The following is a 23,699-nucleotide window of genomic DNA, read 5'->3' on the forward strand; positions in this document are numbered from 1 at the left end:
CCCTTCCCAAACTCTATTACTCCTGCATAACCCTCTCAGGTCATGTAAGTCATCTTCAACTACTGTGTGTGTCCCCTGTGCAAACATGTTTTCACAATTAATTAAATTTCTAGCAGGCTCATCTGCCATTAGTTAATACATGTCCCTTTATCTTTGACTTTCCTAATTCACGCTGCCTTTGAGAACACTCCCTTTTCCCCCTACTTTCCTTCTTATGGTACTTCCATTTCAAGTGTTAAGCCTTTTTGGAATCTACCTAACTGCCTGTGTCTTATTTATTTCACCCAACCTCACTTACCCCATACGGTACAGCTAGAACCATTTAATCATGACTTGGTTATGATAACCTTATCTACGTTTTTTCATGCCATTATAAGGTGTATAATACTATTATTCCTAAAAAAATGGCAGAAGAGGTACTCTTCACAAAGAAATCTCGTCTGAAGTTTTTTCTTTTGACAATCAGGTGAAAGCACAGAAGAATTCAGGAATACCTAATTATGAATATGCACTTACTATGAATATTTGGCTTTGGTGATTAAGGAACCAAGAAATTAAGTCTGGATTAAGTGTATAAATACTTTTTATAACCATACAAATTCACTAGAGCAACACTCAAATAAAAAATTATGTCAGCATACATTTTAAATATTGAAAAGCTTTATTATCATAACCACAATGAAATTACCAATTCTTCCTTGAAACTGACAGAAATATAAGAAGGCGTGTATAGTTTACCTCAGGTTTCCTAAGTGGGACTTCAGAATTCATACCAGAAACCAAAACTTATTGGATTTGCTTGTTGTACTTATAAATTTACATCATGTAAAGGAACTCGGGTTCACTGTTAATGTCACATGAATCAGGGTGTTACTACATGAATTAAGACACTTACCTGCATAGGCTTTGTCAGTGGATCCATTCTAACTAAATAAACTTCCAAAGTGCGTTCTTTTTTCATGGGTAATGGAAGTGTCAAGTAACAAAAGGGATCAAAGGTTACAGATATCTTAGCACATTCAGGACAAACTAGGGTGGATTTAAAAAGGCCATGGAATATATCTACAATGATGGAATCATTTCTCTTTAAATGGTTTTCCCAGGCTTCTTCAGCAACCACCTGTAAGTAAAGTGTGATCTGGGTTATGACAAAGTAGTAGTGAGAATTATTAGTAAAAGTACTTGATAGAAAACTTTCAGTAACCACCTAAACATAGAAATCTCACTCCCAAGGACCCTGTAAGGTATGTTACTACTATCAGGATCACAGGTTAAAAGAGGTATGCTTTTCCTATGACAGAGATTCTGTCAGTGGTATTACATAGCCTGAGAGAGACTTCCAAATGACTTGGGGAAAGACAAAAGCAAATAAAACTAAAAATTCCACATGAATTAACTAATAACGAAAGAACAGTTTCCCTATAGTAAGAGTACTGGAGAGAGACAGAATTCTGCATAGATATAAGAATAAAAGAACAACAGAATGGAAATTGTTTTTCTAACCGAACTCAGCACTGAATTGAAAAACAGGTCTGAATGAAGTCTTAAAAAAGCCACACCATCCTCCCATCCCCCCAGTTATCTTACAAATAAACAGAAATTTACACATGTTCTCGAACAAACTCTCTATTTTATGGTCTTATTTTCTGAAATCTCTCCCAGAAAAAAAAAAAACATATGATCAGTGTCCCAACCTTTCAGTGCACAATCAGGCAGAACATACAGCCTTGACTAAAATTAAGATGATCAACACCAAAACCCCTACCTTGTCTGGTCTCCCATCTGCATCCTTTAACTGAATGTAAGGCTTTTTCCTAATTCTATTCAAATCCTCATGTAATCCATCCAAGAGAAAAGCCAGTAGCTCTTGACAATCTTGTTGCTGATAACCAGAAAACTGTGGTGCAAACCTTCCCACTTGTGTCTAAAAATTAAATACAAATACTTCCAGTACATTTATTGTTAGAGAAAACAGATACTTCTGAGATGCTACAGCAGCATGTTGAAAAGGAAAAACTTAAAACAGAGAAGCTTTTCAATGGAGATAGAAGTCAAAACCAATTCTGAAAGACCAAAGCACAAGGGTAGGTGATTTTTATTTAAATATACACTCAAATGTTTCAACAGTTAAATGAATGGAATGCAAACTGATAAATATTACTTCAAATTCTTCTTCTTGCGTATTTCTGTAAGTTTTGTATACTTAAAAGTACAAACCCAAAATTGACAATGTACATTCAGTTTAAATTCCCTACTGACCTTAAATGCTCTTGGGGTAACGTAGCTGTATTTTCCTGACCACATTTGCTTGATAAGCTCGGCGTAAGATTTTGCTATTTCACCTCGCATTCCTAAAGGATTGTCAAAATTCAGCTCTTCTTGGTATTTATCATTGAGGAAGTACTCTGTAAGAGGAGGTGTGTTGCTCAGACACTGCAAATAGAAATACAGACTCTTTAGAACAGTGATTTGAATTAGTTCTAAACAAAGAATGTTTGAATTTTGTTAAGGCAGCCATGATTAAACTGTAATGTCTAGTGCCTGCAAGGAAGGGGAGAAAAAACCCTAATCAATCTTTTCCAGAAACAAATAATGGTTTTAAACTTAAGACTGGTTGCAACTTATGTACAGATAATATTTGTCAAAAGATTTACCTCAAAATTTATTAAACATAGGAGTCCAGTCAACCACACCATGACAGCACGGTTGGTATCAAGATTTAAAACAAAAGAAGGTAGTTCTTGAGACATGACTGGTAGCTTTATAAGTCTCCCTGCTGAAAGTTGTTAAGAGATGCACAAAGGTGAAACTGCATAGGTGCTTGGAAGAGACAGCCAACAGGGCTTACTAATTCAAATTATACCACAGTCCAACAAACATGTGAAAAGAAGATTTTTTTTTTTGGCAGGTGTGGGAGGGAAGAGAAGGGAAGGTGAGGATGCTTGCCCTATTCCTTTTCTTCTATGGCTATGGCTATGGGCTAGTCATTGAATTAGAAATGGTGCACACCTTCCTATGTTCTTTTAAATTTTGTGATGCTGTTTAGAGCTGAAATTAGTTCAAGGAAGTCAAGGACCTTGTTTTAGATTGAGCTAATCACTTATCCTCTGTACCAGTTTGTCTCTTCTGCCAGCACTTGGAGATAGCAGCACGCAACCACTGAAGTATGATTTACAATTTCAGGAAACCACTTCGAATTTTTGTGCACTACTCTTCACACTCCTTTCAACACAAACTCTTCCATCACTCAGAAACGATCCCCACGCCATGCCTTAGCATATATATTTAGCAAAGTCTCTTCATTAAATATTATAAGCTTTTCTGCATTCTTTCCTGTATCAAAGATTCCAAGAAAGGTAAAATATTTCATCAATCTCATCTGCCTCTCTGTAAACAAGGGGAAGAACAAAAATTTTAGCTTCACATACTCTACAAAGCTACTGTATATATACAACAATCAGACTGGAAGAATTACAACTTTTTTGAGTGGGGCAAAAAAAGTTATTCCTATGTCTGCCTACCATACCTGTGAAATGTTACACAGCAAAACCAGTCATATGATGTAGAGAGCCGAGTTTCATGCCTATATTGAACTCCTTTCTTTCTCTTCCTCCTCACCTAAAGTTTTCATGAGCTGTCAACACTGTAAAAAATTCCTGGTATTACAGGTGCTTTTGGACACCGAGGGTTGAAGAAAGCTTTTTTTCCCACTTGCTACATGGCAAAGAGCTTTTATTTCTAGTAGTGGTGATCCCAAGCACCCCTACCTCACAGATCTGTGTTGTCAGTTCTAAACTGACCCATGCAGCTATGAGGAGAAATGCTTGGTCTCTCAAATCCATACATAAGTGGTTAGAATTTTCAAAACATTATCTTCAGCATCAACCTAAATGCATGGATGGACTACCAAGTATCACCAGACGACCAGAAACAAGAACTGTCTACAAATAAAACTACACTTCAGGTAAAATTGCATGTTCAATTTGAGCGATGCGATAAATCCTATTGCCCAAAGAAGTCCTGCCCCTTCTCTGCTGATTCTCATCTGATTGCACAAGAAACATTCATCTCACTACTTTTTTCTCCTCCTTTGTCTTCTGGATTATTTTTGGGCTGGTTTAGGAGATGAAATCAGTTCTACTGATTAGCTTAGTGTGAGAAAGGTCCAACATAAGGAAGTAAATAATGCAAAACCAGTATATTTTTCTATAGGTTCTTAGTCACTACACAATGTGCTGACAGTGTATTTTTCACCAAAAAACTAATTTATCTTTTTCTAGTCTTCACCAGATAAACTGGTTTTGTCACTTTCTCAGAATATTAATTAATATTTGTATGTCTATGTCAGGAAGATTACTACAGATAATTTCCCTTTTTCCTATAACAATTTCCACATTACAACATAAGATAACACTGATGGTAGTTCTAGAATGAACAAGTGGCTACCTGAACACAGGAATTTCTGAGATACAAACCTGATGTATTTTCTAAACTATCAGATACCACAACTTTTAGAAATGTAGCTGCTAAAGGAACTAATACAGTTGGCCACACACCCACCCATCTTTTCAGCCTGACTAAGCTAAATGATTACAAACATGTTTACTTCTTGAAAAGGCTGACAACAGAGAATTACTTAAGAACACGATTAAAGTCACAGGAAAAAGAGCATCCAGAATCCAATCTGAAAGGAAGCCTCCATTCTTATTTTCTCACGATGTGATACGTTGTAGTTTATCAGAGAAGCCTTATGGAAAGCATTAATTTAAACCCCACCCCTACCCAACCAAACAAAAAAAAAACCCAAACCAAAAGACATTAGAATCAAGACCATCTACTAGACAGTAAAGTCATCAGATTTAGTGCCCTGTTCAATCTGGTGGCTTGAGGTTTTTTGTTTGTTTCAAAACACAGACATAAGTAATAATGGCCAGTCTTCGCGAACGAAGATTTTGGGAAAGGTCTTTTACCTTTCCAGCCTGCGCAATGGATTTTTTAGGTGAGACACACCCTGCGCTGAACTGAGCCCACCCTTTAATCCTAAGGTTCATCTGCCGGGGCCAAGCAAGCTTGGACAATGGCAGTGAGGTCCTCAGGACGTAGGTTTGTTTAGAGTGACCTTCTCATAGATGGATGGCCTCACAGGGCTAACGGGCTCCATCTGCCCGGGGGACCGAGGAATCGAACCTGGGTTGCAGCAGTGAGAGTCCTGCATGCTAACCACTAGGCCACCAGGGGTCCCACAGACATAAGTAAACTAACAGTATATCAACAGATGAAGAATAACAGAAAGCAAAAAGGCAAATCAAATATGGTAAAACTATGGAAAACTGTGAACTAAAGAGGTAACAGAATGGCACTTCATTTCAGGTACTGCAGTCTCCACAAGTTTTCTTTAACCAACTAAATGTCTATAAAGTTCTCAGACTCTGAACCCAAACTGGTCATTCAGTGAAAAGATCATGGGAAATATGGGATAGAATGTAAAAACTCTAAGACCAATTATGAGACAAAGCACAGGAGAGAGTATCAGTCTTCAGCACAAAAAAGATTAACACAGAAATTATAGTTCCATGTTACATACTAGTAACTTGAAAAAAGCTATTAGGATGCACAGGAAAATGAACAATAAATAATCGTTATTTTTAGTGCCATATATATAAACACACACATATACATACATCTCAATGCTGTACTCTCACTGGAATACTGTAATTCCAGTGCTAGACTATGATCATGTTAGCAGGTCTATCTGTCCTAAGAAACTTTCATAGGGGGGAAATACATTTTTCTAAATACCTGTAGTTTAAGTATGGGATAATTCTGAAATAAGAATTTGCGAGGACGGAATTGATAAAAAGAAAAAACATTAATGAAGAAGGAGGGCCACCAAGATAGGCAATGGCCTAGAAGCACTTGTCCTATGGGAAAAGGCTGAAGCATCAGGGCTTGTTCAGCCTGCAGAAAAGACTGTTTCAGGGAGACCCGAGAGCAGCCTTCTCGTACCTAGAAGGAAGTTAAGGAGAAGATGGAACCAGGCTCTTCATGGTGGTACATAGTAGGAGGAAATTAAACAATGGGCATCAGTTGAAACATGAGAGGTTAAGAATAAAAGGAAAAAAGTTTTCACTCTAAGAACAGTTAAGCAGTGGAGCTGAGAGGCTCTACCTTCTTGGAGGTTTTCAAGATCCAACTGAATAAAGCCCTGGGCAACCTGTTCTGACCTCAGAGTCAACCTTCCTTTGAGTAGGAGGTTGCATCAGAAACCTCCTGAAGTTCCACGAATCATCCTATAATCCTAAGGGAACAAGGAAACATTTCTTCATATCCCGTATATAATATTACACAGAATGATAAAAATAAAATTCCAAAGTAAAGAAAAAATCACTACCTATCATGCCAGTGAACTGGGGAAATTGGAAGGAGACACTAAGATCATGAAATTGAGCTAAAAATTGAATATTCCTCTAAGTATCCTGGTTCTTCAGCTTCAGGTGCTACTTAATAAAAATTTTAGCAAAGGGATAATGAAATTTCAGATTTCAGCCTTCTAATAAAAGCCCAAGAGCTGATGGACTGAAAGAAAGACCCAAGTTATAGGAGAAAAAGTGATTTACTTTACACGTGCCTATCCTACTTTTGTCTGTTTGGTATCAGACATGGAAAAGTGCTCAGTTAATACATTGCTTAATCAAAACTCCATATGCCTATGACTACTGAAACAGAGCACCAAAAACTTAATCAGTTCAGGTATCGGTGAAAGATGTTATCTTTGGTCCAGATAAACTTACAGCCATAAGTAGCTGTAGAGGGAATATTAATCAGCTTTCTGAAGAAATAAAACTGCTGAAATACCCCATTGTAAAGCTCTCAACAGCTGTTATTCAGAAGTCAAATTATAATCACACTGACTGAAAAAAAGATAAAAATAAAATATTGGAAAAAGAGAGTATTTTTAAGAAAAACATTTACTTTCTTCTCCTACTTTTGAATCACAAAAAGAAAATTTTAGGACTCTCAGGTTTTCACTGTGAAAGAAAAAAAAAAATTTTACAGAGCTCTAATCTCCAGTATCCCACCAAAATAGCACAGTAATACTTTGAAAACATCCACAGGGGGCAGCACAACAATGCCTAATGAAACTCATTTTACTGACTTTTTTTTCGGTCTAGAATATAGCTATGTACATGTACAATGTGAATGAAACCTCAACTTGCCAAATACTTTTTTTTTGCTTGATATGGGTTCAAGCATTCATAATTACATATTTTCATGAAGTCCAGAAGCTCCCTTTTGTCTTTCCTGTTTTATTTCATACTCAGATCTGCAAAAGCAGACATTTAGGCTTTATTAATAAAAATCAAGCCTTAGATGTTAGCATGAAGTAAAATAAAATTAGATACATAGAATAATACCCCCTTCAAAAATCTACACAAAAGTTCCAATACAACCAAAATAAGATATAATATTGAATTATTGCTTTTTTTAAAATAAAGAACAGTAATAAAAGAACAGCACTTGGGAAAAATACAGTGGTATCTTAACCTTTTTGGCCTTACTCCTACTCAGCTTGCAGCTGTTTGTGGTACCACAGAGGATCTTGCCCATCTCTTCATCATCTCTCCTCCAGTTGTCCTGAGCTTTCTAACACTGAAAGCCCTTACTTGGAAGGGCAAAGATCTCTTTACAACAATCACTTAGATAAAGGGGCAAGCCTAACCTTACCTATAGATTGAAGAACTATTAAAGAACTTGCAACAAAATTTAAGACACTGCCAGGACTACCACATTTCTACCTAGTATGGTTACAGGGCAAGAACCTTCAGGCAAGTTTGTCAGACTTGGGAGGTCACACTGTGTAAGGAACTGTCCCACTTCCTCAAGGAACACTGATAACAGTTCTGATGTAAACCACCTTCACTGTACATGAGAGAAGACCAACAAGCAGCTGTCTGAGAAATGTAGTGGTTTCTGAAGCAGAAATGGCTCTTATGTGAATGTTCAGTGCCCTCAATGCTCTTTGGAAAGGACAGAGATCTGAGAAAAGTGGCGATCAGCTGCAAAGTGAATAAACTAAACTTTGCTTCAGTTGCAGGAAGCTATATTGATTATACCCAGCACCAAATGAATGGAAGAGATCAAAGTAGAGTTTTGGGAACATCGATGGAATTGAAACTATTTCAGAGTCCAGTACTCTACAGTAAACTATTTTGTTTAAAGAAAACAGATTTATCCTGACAGACAATCCTGTGTTGGCATAACTGAAGGGATACACCTGTGGGAAGATGGTTGGGGGTAAAAATTAAAGGAAACTCAGAAGTTACATTCACATCCTAACAGAAGTTATAACAGTATGGATTTCATACGGTAAAATGCAGCAGCTACTTCCCGGATGGAATGCAGTTGGCATGCTCCATGATGATACCCCCCACAACAGTAAGGCAACACAATCCTTACTGGAGAGTGGAACGGTGGGCGGAATGGAGTGGAGACAGCCAAGCTCTGTAAAAATCTTTGCAGGGAGGGGAACTCGATGGTACTTTGCAGCTGATAAAACCACATAGCACCTGTCAACCAAGGGAGATAGGAGATGTCCTCTCCTCAGATGAACTTGGTTTATTAAAGCCTAATTGTAATATTAGCGCACACCTCCATCCTGCAGTTACCTGCCTCCAAGGTACAACCACCCTGCACTGGTCAAGCACTCCATATTTTTTGACTGTATCTTTAAAAGCGAAGTGAGGGAAGGCTGAATAGCCCTAGATCTCTCTCTCTTCATGTAGGTCAGATGCTGCAATCCTTGATCACCTTTGTGGCCTCTCACTGGATTCCAGTATGACCCCATCTCTCTGCAGAGCCCAGAAGTGAACCCAGAACTCTGGGTGTGTCTCTCCAGCACTGAGTGAAGGGGAAGGATCACCTCCCTTAGCCTGCTGGCAATACTCTTCTCAATCCAGCCCAGGATGCTGCTGGCTGCCTTGGCCATAGGAATACCCTGCTGGCTCATGTTCAACTTTCTGTCCAGCAGGACCCTGGGTGCTTCTCTGCCAAGTTGCTTCCCATTCAGTCTAACCCCCTATCCCAGTGTGTATTGCTGCCTGAAAAAAGACAGTAGTGGCAAGAGTAAGAATGCAGTCTACGAGACCTTAGTGTGTTAAGAACACATCATACTTTCTCTAAAAGGCACTTCTACAGATTTCTTAGATAACATTAAACTTACAGTAGGTGAAACTGAAAGACACTTCACATTTCCTTGCTAAGAAGGCTGCCAAATAATGCATTTAAAAAAACACACCTTCAAAGATATATTAAAGGTACCAAGCCAAATTAAAAGCTGCACTGCTCAATACACCTAATTTTCTTTCTAAGTTTCTCAGAACTTATTTGAACATTTGATTCTCTAGATATAACTGAAAAGCAATGAAGCCAAAGCTGATATAATTTACAATACCGACCTCAGAATTAAATCCTTTTAAGACAATGGGATATTGATGTTACCTGTAACAAGTTTGTTTCACTGTATAACATTCCTGAAGGCAATAACCCATGCCTAGAATTCTCATCTAAAAGGTTACTTTTGAATCTACATATATGCAAATTCATGCATACCAATTCAACAAAGGTTTGCATAAGTAATTAAAGTTATCCTTGTTTTTAATCAATATAGTCTGATGACCAATGTAGCATCTTAAAAAAAGAATCACTATGTACTAAGAATATTTTTTGAATTCAACTTTTAAAAGATAATTCTGGTTGACACACTACACAAAACCATATTATTTTTCTTTACAATAGCATAATGACACAATACAGTAATCAAGGGATGTTACATACAGCATTTTTATTTAGAACGGACACTGCAAAATGTGTGTCCTTTCCCCTTTCAGTTTACCCATCTTTTGTGTAACACAATAAAAAAAAAATTAATTATTTCATGCACTGTTCAATTTCTCTTCAAATATCCTCATGAAAACATTTTTAGAAACAAGAATAAATTCAATTTTATGGATGCCTTATATCAATAAGTATGGAATAAGGATGGAATAACCCTATATATCACTAACAGGCTGGGGGCTGACTGGCTAGAAAGCAGCTTTGCATCATATAGCCCACCGGTCCTTTTCTGTGTAAATGTGATCCAGCTGTTCACCCCCGTGGGAAAGGTGTCCAGTTGCAAGCTGGGTTGTATTAGCAGCTGTAGTCAGAGGCAACTGGAAGCAAGTCTTCCTCTCTGTTTGGAACTTGAGAGACTGCTGCTGGAGCACTATCCTCTTTAGGGCTCCCCAGTGTAAGAAAGAGCAGAGGAGGGTCACCAACATGGTAAGGGGGCAGGAGAACAATATACAAGGAAAGGCTGAGAGCTGTATGCATCAGTTCAAGCCTGAGGAAGTCAAGACTAAGGGGAAAGCTCATGGCTCTCTGCAGCTACCTAAGGCTACAGAGAAGTGGAGCCAAATTATTCACTGATTCTCAACACAAAGAAGGGATAGAAAAATCTACACAGACTACGAAACTCTGAAATATTTCTTCTTTTGACAAACTTCAACAACTTCATAAACTTAGCTTACAAAGTACCTGAAATTTCTTTTTTACCTGAACAGTCTAAAGAAGGAATGCAACATTTGCCTTTTTTTTTTTTTTTTTATTTTACCCAAAGAAATCACAAACATAAGCCAGTAACCCTTGTGATGACAAAGCAGGATAACAACTTTGAAGAATGCTTGGTTAAGATCTACTGTTTTTACAGTCGGCAGGAAAATACGTGAACGAGAACTTAAACACACTTTACAGTTTTTTGACATGACTGCTTTGATGACAAAACATGAGTTCCAGAACTGAACAAAATCAAATTAAACACTGGTTTAACTATTCTACAACTTCAGCTTCCATTTAAAACTAAAACACTAAGGTTTTATTATCTTGGTACAGTAATAGTAGATATACTACTATTTCTTTTGCATTCACAGCAGAGAAACAAGCTATCACATTCCTGTAAAATATCTCATCCAAGAAATAGCAGCTATTCAAAGAGGAAAGGTTAAAGGAAAATATTTTCCAGGGTTCCTGCATGTTAACCTGTGCACTAAAAGTACATAATGAGTCAGAAATAAAGGCCCAATAATGTACTTTCTGACACTTTTCTTGGCACTACGATCACTACCCAAGTGTGTCTCAAAAGGAAAAGGTATTTTTTGTGACATACAAGCATGGCAATTCTTACAAAAAGCAAAGAATCCCACTTAAGGGTTCACTTATGTAGAATGCTGGTCAAACATCTTTCTGACATTGATCGCTATGAATGCAGTTATATAAATCAACTTTTATAGTATACCAACATAGAAGTATTATTTCCTCACTTTTAATCCTATCCTGCTACTTAACAGATCTCTTAGTACTACTTTTCTAACATGGCAAAATATAACAAGATATTAGTTTCCATGTAATAAGACTAGCTGATTTTATTTTAAAGTACATACCTGAATTGCTGAATTCATGAAACATGTATTCCCCAAGTTACTCAGGCCACACAGGCCTGGCTGCTCATTGTGTCTTCCTGGCTCTGAATAATCATAATTCTTATAAGCAGTATATGATGGGAGACAATAGTTTGAATTTTTCACACTGTAAGAAAACAAGACATCTTTCACAATGTAAACATGTACTCTATAGTACTTTAAATATACAAGTACTTTATAAACTTAAATGATTAAAAATGTTACACTAACTTCTGCGAACAAGAAAGGATTTAAAAGACTTACTAATTTCAATTTAAAAGTCACCTGTGCAAACAACCAAAGTAAAATGTACTGCAGTAGCTGCAATTATTACATCCCTACCCCTTTTTGATAGGAGCAGCTTCACAGCTTACTCTATTCTTCATTGCTCCATCATATTTAATACACTCAGATTTTAGACACCACCAGCAGCAATCAATCATTTATGTTCCTTTTGCATCCTGCTACTGCAAGAGTGAGGTCGGTGGGAATGGGAATGCAGAGTTACAGGTGAAAGCTGAGATTTCCAAGGCCACTGTGGCATAGCTGCCTCACTGCATCAGACAATCTATTTATAGCTTCCCTGCTAGGACAGCACAATCCAGCATGCAAATGCAGAAAAGCTTTGTGAGGTAAAAGAATGCGCAAAATGCCTTGTAACAACTTCATTATAAATCTATGTTGCATCTATGTTGTTTGGAGAAACTGGAGAAGACTAAAATAGGTAAAATTATAATATTTAAAGCATTTGTTTTCAGATGAAATATGAAAATATCAAATACAGAATGACCCTCAAAACAGTAAAGTAAGCATATCTGAGTACACTAGAAAGGCAAAGAAATCTTCTAAAAGGATACTCTGCAAAATTACTGATGTTAGAAAAAAAGAACCAACTAGAAAGGTTTAACCATTTCAGGCACTAATCATAATGAAATCTGTGTGACAGCAGCTTTGGCTAAAGTTCAGGAGAGTTTCTGCAGCCACTAAGCATCATTCACATTAGAAGCAACATGAACAAAAAACAAAAATTCGAAAGTCAGTTGCTAAGACTGGTAACGAAAAATATGCAATGCAAGGAATCAATCCTGAGAAATAATTGAGATTTGTATTTGCAAAAGTCTGAGGATCCACATGGCACAATTGTTATACTCCAGCCATTCCTCCCGAATGATATCATACTCTTTACATCCAACTGAATTCCAACTTTCCTCTCAGTGTACAATTATTCACTTTTCATAACTATTGATTTGTTTTAATCAAATTATTTAAAATTTCAAACAGAAGTGGAAAAAAATTTCTCGCTCATAAAATGGCCTTTAAAATTTGTTTAGTTTATAGCTCCACTGTCCATAAAGCTGCTGTTCTCAAATTTTTACATTTGCTAATTTCTTTGTAATAGATGACTTTCATATTAGTCCTTCCCTTTTCTGTACACATGCATTTTCTCTGCTCTCTGGCTTACCCCCCAAACTAGCTAAGCAGCATTGTATTTATTAGTCATTCTCAATGAGAAAAACACCGTAAAGGTAGTTTTGCCCATTAAGTTTAATTCTAACTTAAATGCTTAAACTTACTTTAACACAAGATACTTTTTAAACTCCTTCAGGCTTGCTTCTGTGTTCACCCCTCCTCTTATCATCAGTCCCTGGTTCACCCACGCCTGAGAATCTCCAGGGAAAATTACCTTCCATCTCCCTGTGCAGCTGCAGTCCAGCTACTGCAGTCAACTCCAATTTCCTTAAGCTGGCAAGCCTTAGTTCCCCCAGGAAGCAAAACCACAAGCCTGTCCCAGGTGCTAATGCAACCTCCACAATATAATCAACCCCTGACCCAGCTCAACAGCGCACAGCAGTAACAGAAACACACACACACAAGGTACACAATAAGCTTCTACTTTCAGTCCTGCTTCCTTCCTACAGCTTTCCTTACCTGACTCAAAGATTACACTTTTCACATGGTTAACAAAAGAGAAATCTGTTTAAGAAATTTAGGAGTCATAGAGGTAATAAACAGATTTAATTTAATTCTCCTAGGGATTTTCATTCCCCTTTGTTTTGCTTCTCTGCAGTCTTCCCCCTTCACCTTTGGAGGGACACTAGGAAGCTAGGAAATCCAACTGGTATTTTTTGGCTATAGTGTAGTCATGTAAAAGATTTTCTCAAATTAGCTGAGTACCATGATGGCAATTCAGTTTAAGACAATTGCAATGCAGATTGATGCAGTGTTTGTTTGCTCTAAGGGACAAATAGTCAGTTTACTTCTCAAAATGGAAAGACACTTCTGACCACTTTCATCTTCTGTACTGGCCCACAGAAATACATTTGAGGGGGTTAGTGAATAAGGTTACCACTCATCCTGTAAATCAGGTCTATTAATGTATTTGTCTTTTGTGGTTCTAGGATATTTTATCAAAACATGTCCTACAAAACACAGTGCTTACTATATGCACAAGACTAGGAGACGTCTCTTTACAGCTTTAGCAGTCTGCGAACTTAATTTGTTCTGGAACAATTATTTTTATTTAAATTACATTGTTGCTCTGTTTTTATGCTTTTGGGACTGGATGAAAAATAAAGTATTATTAACACTCAGCAGTAAATGGCTAACAATGGAAAGCAAGTAAAGATGCAAAGTAAGTCTACATGAACTTCATTCAATCAGAAATACCCTAGAAAAAGTAACTTGTGATAATAGTGTGTCCCCCAAGCCTCCATCTGCTTTTCCTGCAAAACCTTCCTACCTTTAATGAAGAAGCAATGCATGGAAAAGCAGAGGGGTACTATCAGAATGGGCTGGTCAAGTAAGGGCAATAACAGAAAGAAAACTCTGATGCCTCTTAGAAGAAATTGCTGCTCTAAAATAAGGCAAGACTTGAAAACATGAAACCATCTTCAGACCCTTGAACAATTAGGGTTCTTGAAATGGTAAAAATGGTAAAAGGAAGTTTCCAAATAAGATTTTATTATCTATACATTTATAAATTTTGAATTGCATCTGCTGTATCTGAAATTACTTATGTGTATTGTCTGTATCCTGCCTTTAAACATCAAAGCAGCTTTCAGATGATGCTGATGAACACAGAGCACTCTTTGTGCAGCTGGAGTTCTGGGAAGTGTGGATTTTGAACAGAGAAGGTTGTAAAAGCATCACCGCTTTGAAAGGACACAGTTTGACAGTGGAGTGCCATGTACCAACAATAGGTGCTGTGAATGAATTCAAGTTGCAAGAATGAGCCCAGAAAACTAAATGTTTGGAAGACTTACTGTCCTCCATAATATTACAACCACTGCCCAAAGCGTTTTCGTGACCAGCCACTTTAAGAAACCTGTTACCAAGTTCTCTCAGATTTTAGAGATACCCATAGCAGCAGGAGAGGCCCATGCCACTACCCAAAGACGACTTCTTTGTTATTGTTTATTATCATTGTCTGGAGAGCAAAAGATAACATTATAATCTATTTAACTTAAAAAGAAAAAAAATTGCCCTTCTCATAATATTTGGTTATGTGTCAGGTACAACATAAGTACAACACAAGAAACTGTTTCTGCACGTGATGTAAATAACACTTGTACTTCTAGAAATAAGCATGTTGAAATATGCCAAGCATGCAAAAAAGCTGTCAGCTGTCCATCTTGACAGGTTGACACTACTAAATGATGGAATCAAGTAATTCTAGGAACTTAAACAATGATTACAAATAAAGGAAACGGAACAACTTTCCACTTAATTGCCCAAGCAAAATCCCTGTTAAAGAGTTTTTAATCCCCACTCCACGTAATTTAGGAAACACCATATCTGAAATTGCTTTATTAACAGCAACAAATAGAAATTTCATTAAGACCTAAATTGTGTGTGTCTCTCCCTGCTCTTCTGAATCCACTAACACATATTATGCTAATCCTCCTATGTTATTCTTTCAACAAGATAAACTGTAAAGGCAAAAGAACATCAGTGATCAATTATTTGGAATCCTCAATTCCATCAAACCCAAACACACATTCACAGAAATGAAGGCTTTGGACTAGGTAAAGTTTGCACAAACTATTTCTATTATTTAACATATGACTAGCTCAACACACTATTAATATCTACCAATTAGAGGCTTACTCTTACACAGAACACTTCCTGGATTAGACAAATATTACAGAAATGTGTACCATGTAAAGAAACCTGATACTTTCAGTATTTTAAGGTAATTTGCACTCTATATCTGAGCTATGCTAATTGCAAAATCAGCTTGCAACCACTAGTATTTATGACCATGAATATACACAAGTTGTTGTTTGCTTCTTCTGCCTTACAAATCAGCTTTGTGAGCTACAATTATCTTCAAAACAAATGCTGGAATTTCTTTTAGAGTCACAGCATCTCATGTGCATATGGAGGTGCCAACAGACCCTGGAAAGCCACAAATGTACAGTTTCACTATTGTACTAAAGACAACGTGCAATATAAGAGACAATAAGGCAGAAACATGAAAATAAATTCCAGGCAAACCTGACATTAATTAGTTAATTAGGAAAGTGATGAAGATAGCATTAATTAATGAAAAATAAGTCTTTCTTAGACAGGAAGATGTTTGTGAGAAGAACAGAACATAGCAGCAACTGATCTTAACCCAGAATGATAGAATACAATTAAATAGAGATGTATCTTTCCATTTACCTTTTGAAGCCAAACATTCTTAATGCAACAGTGTGTGCTTCAAAGTACAGTTTATAAATGTATATGACTTCATATGACTGAACCTGTATTCTGACAGAAGTGCTGCTAAAGAATCTTCTGAATTATATCTTGTATTGCATTATTAATTTGTGATTTTTAAAGTATTTCTTTTAAACTCATCATAATCGGATTACTACATTGTAAGGAAAACCATATACTTCTGCACTGAATATCAGTCTTACCTAATATCCAGATGTACTGTGTTTTGATATATAAGAGAAAAATGGCTAGTATTTCATAACACTACAGAGTTCACATACCTATTAGCAGATTTACAAATGTTTAAGTTACAGTTAAAGCACTTGAAAGGACCAATTCATTATCAAATCTGAATTTTATATTACTTCCTTGTACATGTATTTCTGTTGAAAATCATAAAATTAAAAAAAACGCAACCAAAAAAATCCAACAAAACCCCTCTCGCCAAAAAAAAACCAAACCAAAAAAAACCTAAAGCAAATAAACAAAAAAACCCCAGAACTCTTCCTTAAGTTCTAAAAGCTCATATTTTGGCTCCAAAATAAATCAAGAAATAAAATTAAAATCAGATAATGCAAGTGAACAAACTATCTTTAAAAGCTGCAAGAATTGGCAACAGGTTTCCTAAGTGCTTTCTAAAAATAACTACAGGATGACTAGCAAGAAGCTAACATTAAAAAAAGAAAACAAAGAGAAAATTTAAAAAAAAATTAAGAAAGCCTGGATGGCTTTATTTAAAATGGCTGCTCCCTAGGAAAAAGTAGCTGTTAAGTTTTGGTTTTGGCATTACAATTGCCTTTTGCTTAAGCACTGGGGGAAGGAGAGGTTAGTTCTCAGCTGGAGGCTCAGCTCTGATCAAGTAACTTTTCACACAATCATAGATACAATATTCTTTTTATTTACTACACAGTCACACATGGAGTACAAAAGACTGCAGTTAAATACATGGATTTCAACTGTTCAACAGTGAGAGTTGGGGCTACTCGCAATTGGTAGAAGCACAAGTGACACTTCACCCCTTAGGAAAAATCACTTCTGATAAGTGCGGTATTTAACTGGAAAGTATTGTATAAGATATTTAATACTTATGTCACCTTTTTAATATTTAACATCTTCATGTTTGATCACAAAATGCATGTTTGGAAAAATATTAAAAATTTGAATGAATTGTAAGAATAGGGCTCTTCAACTTCCCCCAGCTTGCATTAAAGACGAGTGCTCTCTGGTTTCAAGCATTTGAAAGATGCTCCATTATCTGTTAAAGTGAAATAACTCCATGTTTTTCTATATTCACCAACTTTTTTCCACGGTTGTGTACAACAAAAAAACACAAAACCCCAAAAATTACACACAAAGTTGGCCACTGGAATATGAAAGCTCTTCTTCTAGAGTTTTATTACATTCTTTATTAAACTTCTAATTTGGAATATAAAGGAGAAAACCCATAAAAGTGAGAAGCTTTTTACTAAGTTTTTGCTTACTATAATATTCAAGCACACAGACTCATCTCTTTCAAATCTTCTAGCACTAAGAAAGAGAAGTTAGGTTGCTGGCTACTTTAATGCTAAAACACTTCAGCTGTCGTGATTTCAAACCCATGTATGATGTCACCATAAATATAAGCTGTTTATACTTTTTTGGTGTCCATTTAAATTCAGACAGGGTAATAATAACAACAACAATGTATTTCTAGAATGATAAAACTCTAAATGAATATTTATACATTTTCTTACAATGCTCAACATTCCTTTTAGTGTCTTCCCTACTGAAGACTAAGAGTTATAAACATCTTTAATGTTGTTTCATTTCCTAGTATCAGTTTTACAATACCTACACTGTGAAATAGTGACCAGTAACAATTCACAAGCCAAATATTGCAAAGCAATTCAAAATCCTTAAGCTAGGAGCTATAAACATCAAACTTTGTTTATGTCACACCAAGGTGATTAAATTAAATAATGTTTTAAGGTATATTGCTTACTTTCTGTTGTTCATGTTGTTATAATTATTTGATAGAGATGGAGAAATCTTTGGTAAAGTTGAAAAATTGGATGCACCTGGGGACCTTTAAAAATATGAAAATGATAAATTAGACAAAAATGCTGAGATACTAAAAACTATGAAAGAAAGATAATAAATGAACAAAGCATATAAACAAGTATGGAAAAGAAATACTTTTCAAAAAGTGGGCAAAGCACTAAAAATACCCAGGACATGCAGCCTTCAGAATCCATCCTTTAAAACATGAAATACTTCACTTTCATAACTTGTTGAAGAAATAGAGCTATTAAAAAGCAAAAGAAATCACAGGCCACTATGCTAAAAAAATTGTTTTCAGTTTATAGTATGACTATAGGTATTTCGATCTTCTAAAACCTAAAATGTAAAGTTTCTAAAGCAAAAGCATTAACACTCATCCCCATGGTTTAAGATTATTTAAAAAAATACAAGAATACTGATCATTTTCATCACAAAGACCCTCTGAATGTGAAAATTAAACACAATATTTACAACTATCTTGCAGTGTATTTTTCTTTTTTTGATCAAATCTTACAGGTAACCAAGGAAAAGACTCTAAATACTCAAAAGAATTCAGGCACCTTCATGTTTTTGTAGGCCCTATGCAACTCCAACTGATTGGAGTTCCAGCTATCATTGAAAAGCTTTGAAATACATATCACAATAATATGAGAAGAAATTCTGCATGCTCAGGACTTTTTAAGCACCTTTCAAGAACTAAATTCTGCAAGGAGATAAACATTTTTACACTGGAAATTTTCCTGAGTACATTCACATTTATTTTCAACTTTCTATTAATAAACGTTTTCCAACAGAAAAGTTGCTGGGGGAGGGGAAAAATCAATCCACCTCATCAATTTGATGCCAGAGCTAGTAAGAGTTGGCCAGAGCCTGGAAATGGTTCGCAGGTCAGTAGGAGTTAACCTTAAATACGGCACAAAGGAATTCCAGCCACTGCAGCCAGTAAGTCACCTTTGTGGAGGGCCCAACTTACACATCTCCACGCAAACGCACACAGCACAGGCAAAAAACAAGAGTTAGAGATGTGCACATGCCTGTAGGGTAATGATCTTACTGCCATCACTGGCAATAAATGGTTACTGTGGCTAGAATGTCGGAATGAAAGGATACAGGCTCTTTAGAAGGACAGGCAGGGGAGATGAGGAGGTGGTGTTGCCCTCTATCAATGACCAGCTGGAGTACGTGGAGCTCCTCTTGGGGATGGATGAGGACCTGACAGAGAGCTTATATGTAAGGATTAAAGGGAGGACAGAGACAGGTGACATTTATAGTGGGGGTCTGCTACAGGCCACCCAACCAGGAAATCTGGGGAGGTGCTTGGTGACAGCCAACATGCTGTTAACTATGGGCAAAACTTGTTGAACAAATCTGGCGGCCTGCTACAATGGGGTTACAAGAAGTGGTGGATGAGGGAAAACTGACATCATCTACCTGGACTTCTGCAAAGCATTTACACTGTCTCACATGACATCCTTGTCTCTAAACTGAAGAGATATGGATTTGACAGATGGGCTACTTGGTGGATAAGGAACTGGCTGGACGGTCACACTCAAGGAGTTGTGGTCAACAGCTCCGTGTCCAAGTGGAGACCAGTGGTCCTCAAGGGTCAGTATTGGAACCGGTGCGGCTTAACATCTTTGTCGGTGACATGGACAGTGGTATTAGTGCACTCTCATTAAGTTTGCTGATGACACCAAGCTGAGTGGTGTGGTTGACTCAGTGTGTGGAGGGAAGGGATGCCGTCCAGAGGGACCTGGACAGGCTTGAGAGGTGGGCCTGTGCAAACCTGATGAAGTTCAACAATAACAAATGCAAGGTTCTGCACCTGGGTCAGGGCAATCCTAAGCACAAGTACAGGCTGGGCTGAGAATGGATTGAGAGCAGCCCTGAGGATAAAGAATTGGGCCTGTTGATTGATGAGAAGCTCAACATGACTCAGCAATGTGCGCTCGCAGCACAGAAAGCCAACTGCATCCTGGGCTACACCAAACGAAGTGTGACCATCAGTTCAAGACAGGTGATTCTCCCCCTCTGTAAAGCTCCTGTGACACCCTATCTGGAGTACTGTGTTCATCTCTGGGGCCCCAACATAAGGACACGGACTTGCTGAAGTGAGTCCAGAGCAGGGCCACAAGATGATAAGAGGGCTGCAGTACTTCTATGAAGATAGGCTGAGAATTTGAGCTGTTCAGCTTGGAGAAGAAAAGGCTCCAGGGAAACTTTAGAGAAGCCTGCCAGTAGCTTAAGAGGGCTACAAGAAAGCTTGAGAGGGACTTTTTACAAGGGCATGTAGTCATCAAGCTAGAGGGAATGGCTTTAAACTGAAAGAGAGTAGGTTTTGGTCAGGTATTAGGAAGAAATTCTTCCCTGTGAGGATGGTGAGGCACTGGAACAGGCCACCTGGAGAAACTGTGGTTGCCCCATACCTAGAAATTTTCAAGGCCAGTTTGGACGGGGCTCTGAGTAACCTAATGTTACTCAGGTCAAAGGTGTTCCTGCCCATGGCAGGGGGGTGGAATTAGATGATCTTTTCAGGTCCCTTCCAACCTAAACCATTCTATGATTCTATGTATCACCACGTCAAGAACATGTTAGTTAATATTTAAAGTACTCTGATCAACATTTACAAAGCTTTCCTGCTGATTTCCTCTATCAATCTAAATCATCCACTTTGAACATTATCTTCAGGGAAGTAATATACATAGACTGTGTCCACACAAAAGATATCAAACTGAAGTCAGTTTAACCCTACCTAAATTCAAGAAAAAAGTTAAATTATGATATCCATACACGTAACTATCTTAGAAACTATTTGATCTGAGTGATTTTGAACCGAAATTGAACTTTTCAAAACAAATTTGAAGTTTTTATATAATTTAAGCCAAATTCAAATGCAATACAATTTTAAATTTAAAAAACTCAAGGTATAATTGTTGTGCAAAAAGCTAAAAGAAACCAGAATAAGCTACACAAAGGTCTGGTTTCCACCAAAATGTAAATTAATTTGTTTATGACAATCAGTAGTTTTAGTCTTTGATAGCATTTGCTATAAAATACGAAGTGCTACAGGTAAATTAGTCAGAGATCCCTGAACACCCTCTGAGATGTGCAGCCTTTCTGCTTGATGATGGCTGCTTACATTGCCAAATACTGTGTACAGAGAAGAACAGAATTCATTCATAGCTCTTGCAGTTCTTAATATATTTCAATATTTGTGGGAAAACTATATAAGAACATTGGCAGTAACCACCTCCCATCATTTAAAACAAACAAACAAAAAAAATCAAAGCAAGGATAATAAAACAACCTGAGAAGACTGTAAGCGCTAAGGCTGCATGTATTGTCATACTTCAGTTATGCCTTTAAAATTATGCAGAAAAGAATGGTCAAATGTATCTACTCATAAAACAACTGCTATGACTTAGGAATCTCTTAAGACAAAATGAAAAAGCTAGTGCGCAACAAAACTCAATTACTTCTTAAATACAAGGTTCTAAGACAAAGCAATACTTTTTGTAGTGTACTAACTAAGTATGTATTAATGTTACTGTGGTGTTAACACACCACAGAAAGATGTTCAAAGAATACAGTTACTTACTTGACAAAACCAATAAATTTTAAATTCTGTGTTGTAAAAAATCCAATAATCAGTAAATGGATTGTTCTCTCATGCAGGACAGGAGTAAACCAAATTCTCAACACAGCTAGAACAGCAGCAGGAACTATGCAAGAGATAAGTTTGAAAAGTAATAATAATGGCCCATCTTCGCGAACGAAGATTTGGGGAAAGGTCTTTTACCTTTCCAGCCTGCGCAATGGATTTTTTAGGTGAGACACAGCCTGCGCTGAACTGAGCCCACCCTTTAATCCTAAGGTTCATCTGCCGGGGCCAAGCAAGCTTGGACAATGGCAGTGAGGTCCTCAGGACGTAGGTTTGTTCAGAGTGTCCTTCTCATAGATGGATGGCCACACAGGGCTAACGACCTCCATCAAGCCAGGAGACCGGGATTTGAACCCGTGGACGCAGCAGTGAAAGTCCTGCACGCTAACCACTAGGCCACCAGGGGTCTCACTAAGTTTGAAAAGTAACATTTAACGATCTAACAAACAAACCCTGCAGCAAAAGGCAGGTTAAAAAAAAAAAAAAAAAAAAAAAAAAAAAAAAACCACTTTACTGTGGCCTTATGCCAAAAGAGATGATAACTCACATTACGTACTGACTTGCCCATATACTTCATTAACCCTATAGTTAAACTGCATTAGAATTCCCCTAGTGACCAACAACATAAATATGGACATCAGCAAAACCAACTGTAACCAGAACAACCTTTTTCCTCTAATAATCTGTGGGCATCTGCTATACACTGCCCAGACCAGGATAAAAAAAAAAAAAAAAAAAAAGGCAGATAAGACTTCTTTGGACAAACTGAAGAAGCCTAACATTCATAGGCCCTAGCCCTTGAAGGGGACCTGGTGGTAGGACAATACAGGGTACAACAAACGCAGGAAGATTCTGGAAAGCAATGATGACAACTTCCTGATGCAGGTGACTGAAGAGCCAACAAGGAGAGGTTCTTGGCTGGATCTGATACTTAAAAAACAAGGAGGAAGTAGTTGGGAATGTGAAGGTTGAGGCCTTGGCCAAAATGACCTTAAGATGGTGAAATTTGAGATCCTGAGAGAAAGCATGGCAGAAATCAGTAACACAGCCCTGGATTTCTGGAGAGTAGACTTTAACCTTTTCAGGGATCTGCTTGGATGAGTCCCATGGGTTACAGCCCTGGAGAGAAAAGGGTCCCTGATAGTCTTCTATGATGAGATTAGTAGCTTGGCAGATGAGAGAGAAGCAATATATGGCTTATCTCAACTTTTTTAAGTCTTTCAACAGTGTTTCCTGCAACACCCTCACAGACAAGCAGATGAAGCATGGGTTACATAAAAGTGTAAGTGAAAATCACTCAATTCTGCCCCTCGGGGGACAGGTGACCAAATGAAAAGCAGCTTGGCAGGAAGTGACCTGGGGTCCTGCTGGACCAAAAGCTGAACATGAGCCAGCAGGGTGTCCTTGGGCCAACCACTTTGGCTCAGTGTGCTAGACTGGGAAAAGCATTGCCAGCAAGTCAAGGGAGGTGATCCCTCTCCTCCACTGAGCACTGGCAAGACATCCTTGGAGTGCTGCATCCACTTCTGCGCTCCTCGGTATCTGAAGGATAGGGACATTCTGAAGCAAGACCAGTGAGATGCCACAAAGGTGATCAAAGACTGCAGCATCTGACCTTTGTGGAGAGGCTGAGAGCTGGGGCTCTTCAGCCTGGAGAAGAGAAGGCTCCAGAGCAATCTTATCAACTGTATAAATACTCAATGGGAGGGAATTAGGAAGATGGAGCAAGAGCCTTCTCAGTGGTGCCCTGTGAAAAGACAGAAGTCTATAGGTATAAATTAAAATAAATAAAATTCCAT

The 23,699-nt window shown here is 37.5% G+C and overlaps 1 protein-coding gene across 7 annotated transcripts in view; it reads right to left on the minus strand.

The window, feature by feature from the left end:
- The window catches only part of USP15 (ubiquitin specific peptidase 15), a 65,107-nt gene that overhangs the window by 9,995 nt on the left and 31,413 nt on the right, over positions 1–23,699 (minus strand). For 4 of the 7 annotated variants that reach the window (XR_003534021.1, XM_027682151.1, XM_027682148.1 and 1 more), the window contains 5 exons: positions 18,181–18,264; positions 11,478–11,622; positions 2,260–2,433; positions 1,766–1,924; positions 896–1,120 (listed from right to left, as the gene is read on the minus strand). Coding sequence is in view for 6 of the 7 variants with exons in the window: in XM_027682151.1 (XP_027537952.1) it covers positions 896–1,120; positions 1,766–1,924; positions 2,260–2,433; positions 11,478–11,622; positions 18,181–18,264 (787 nt within the window). In the remaining variant the exon portion in view is untranslated. Of the gene's footprint in view, positions 1–895; positions 1,121–1,765; positions 1,925–2,259; positions 2,434–2,654; positions 2,673–11,477; positions 11,623–17,139; positions 17,455–18,180; positions 18,265–23,699 lie in introns of those variants that run through there. The other 3 variants (XM_027682150.1, XM_027682153.1, XM_027682155.1) reach the window with 3 other exon arrangements.

This window comes from Neopelma chrysocephalum, unplaced genomic scaffold (assembly GCF_003984885.1).
Source record: "Neopelma chrysocephalum unplaced genomic scaffold, ASM398488v2 Primary Assembly neopelma1_62, whole genome shotgun sequence".
Classification (NCBI taxonomy): Eukaryota; Metazoa; Chordata; class Aves; order Passeriformes; family Pipridae; genus Neopelma; species Neopelma chrysocephalum.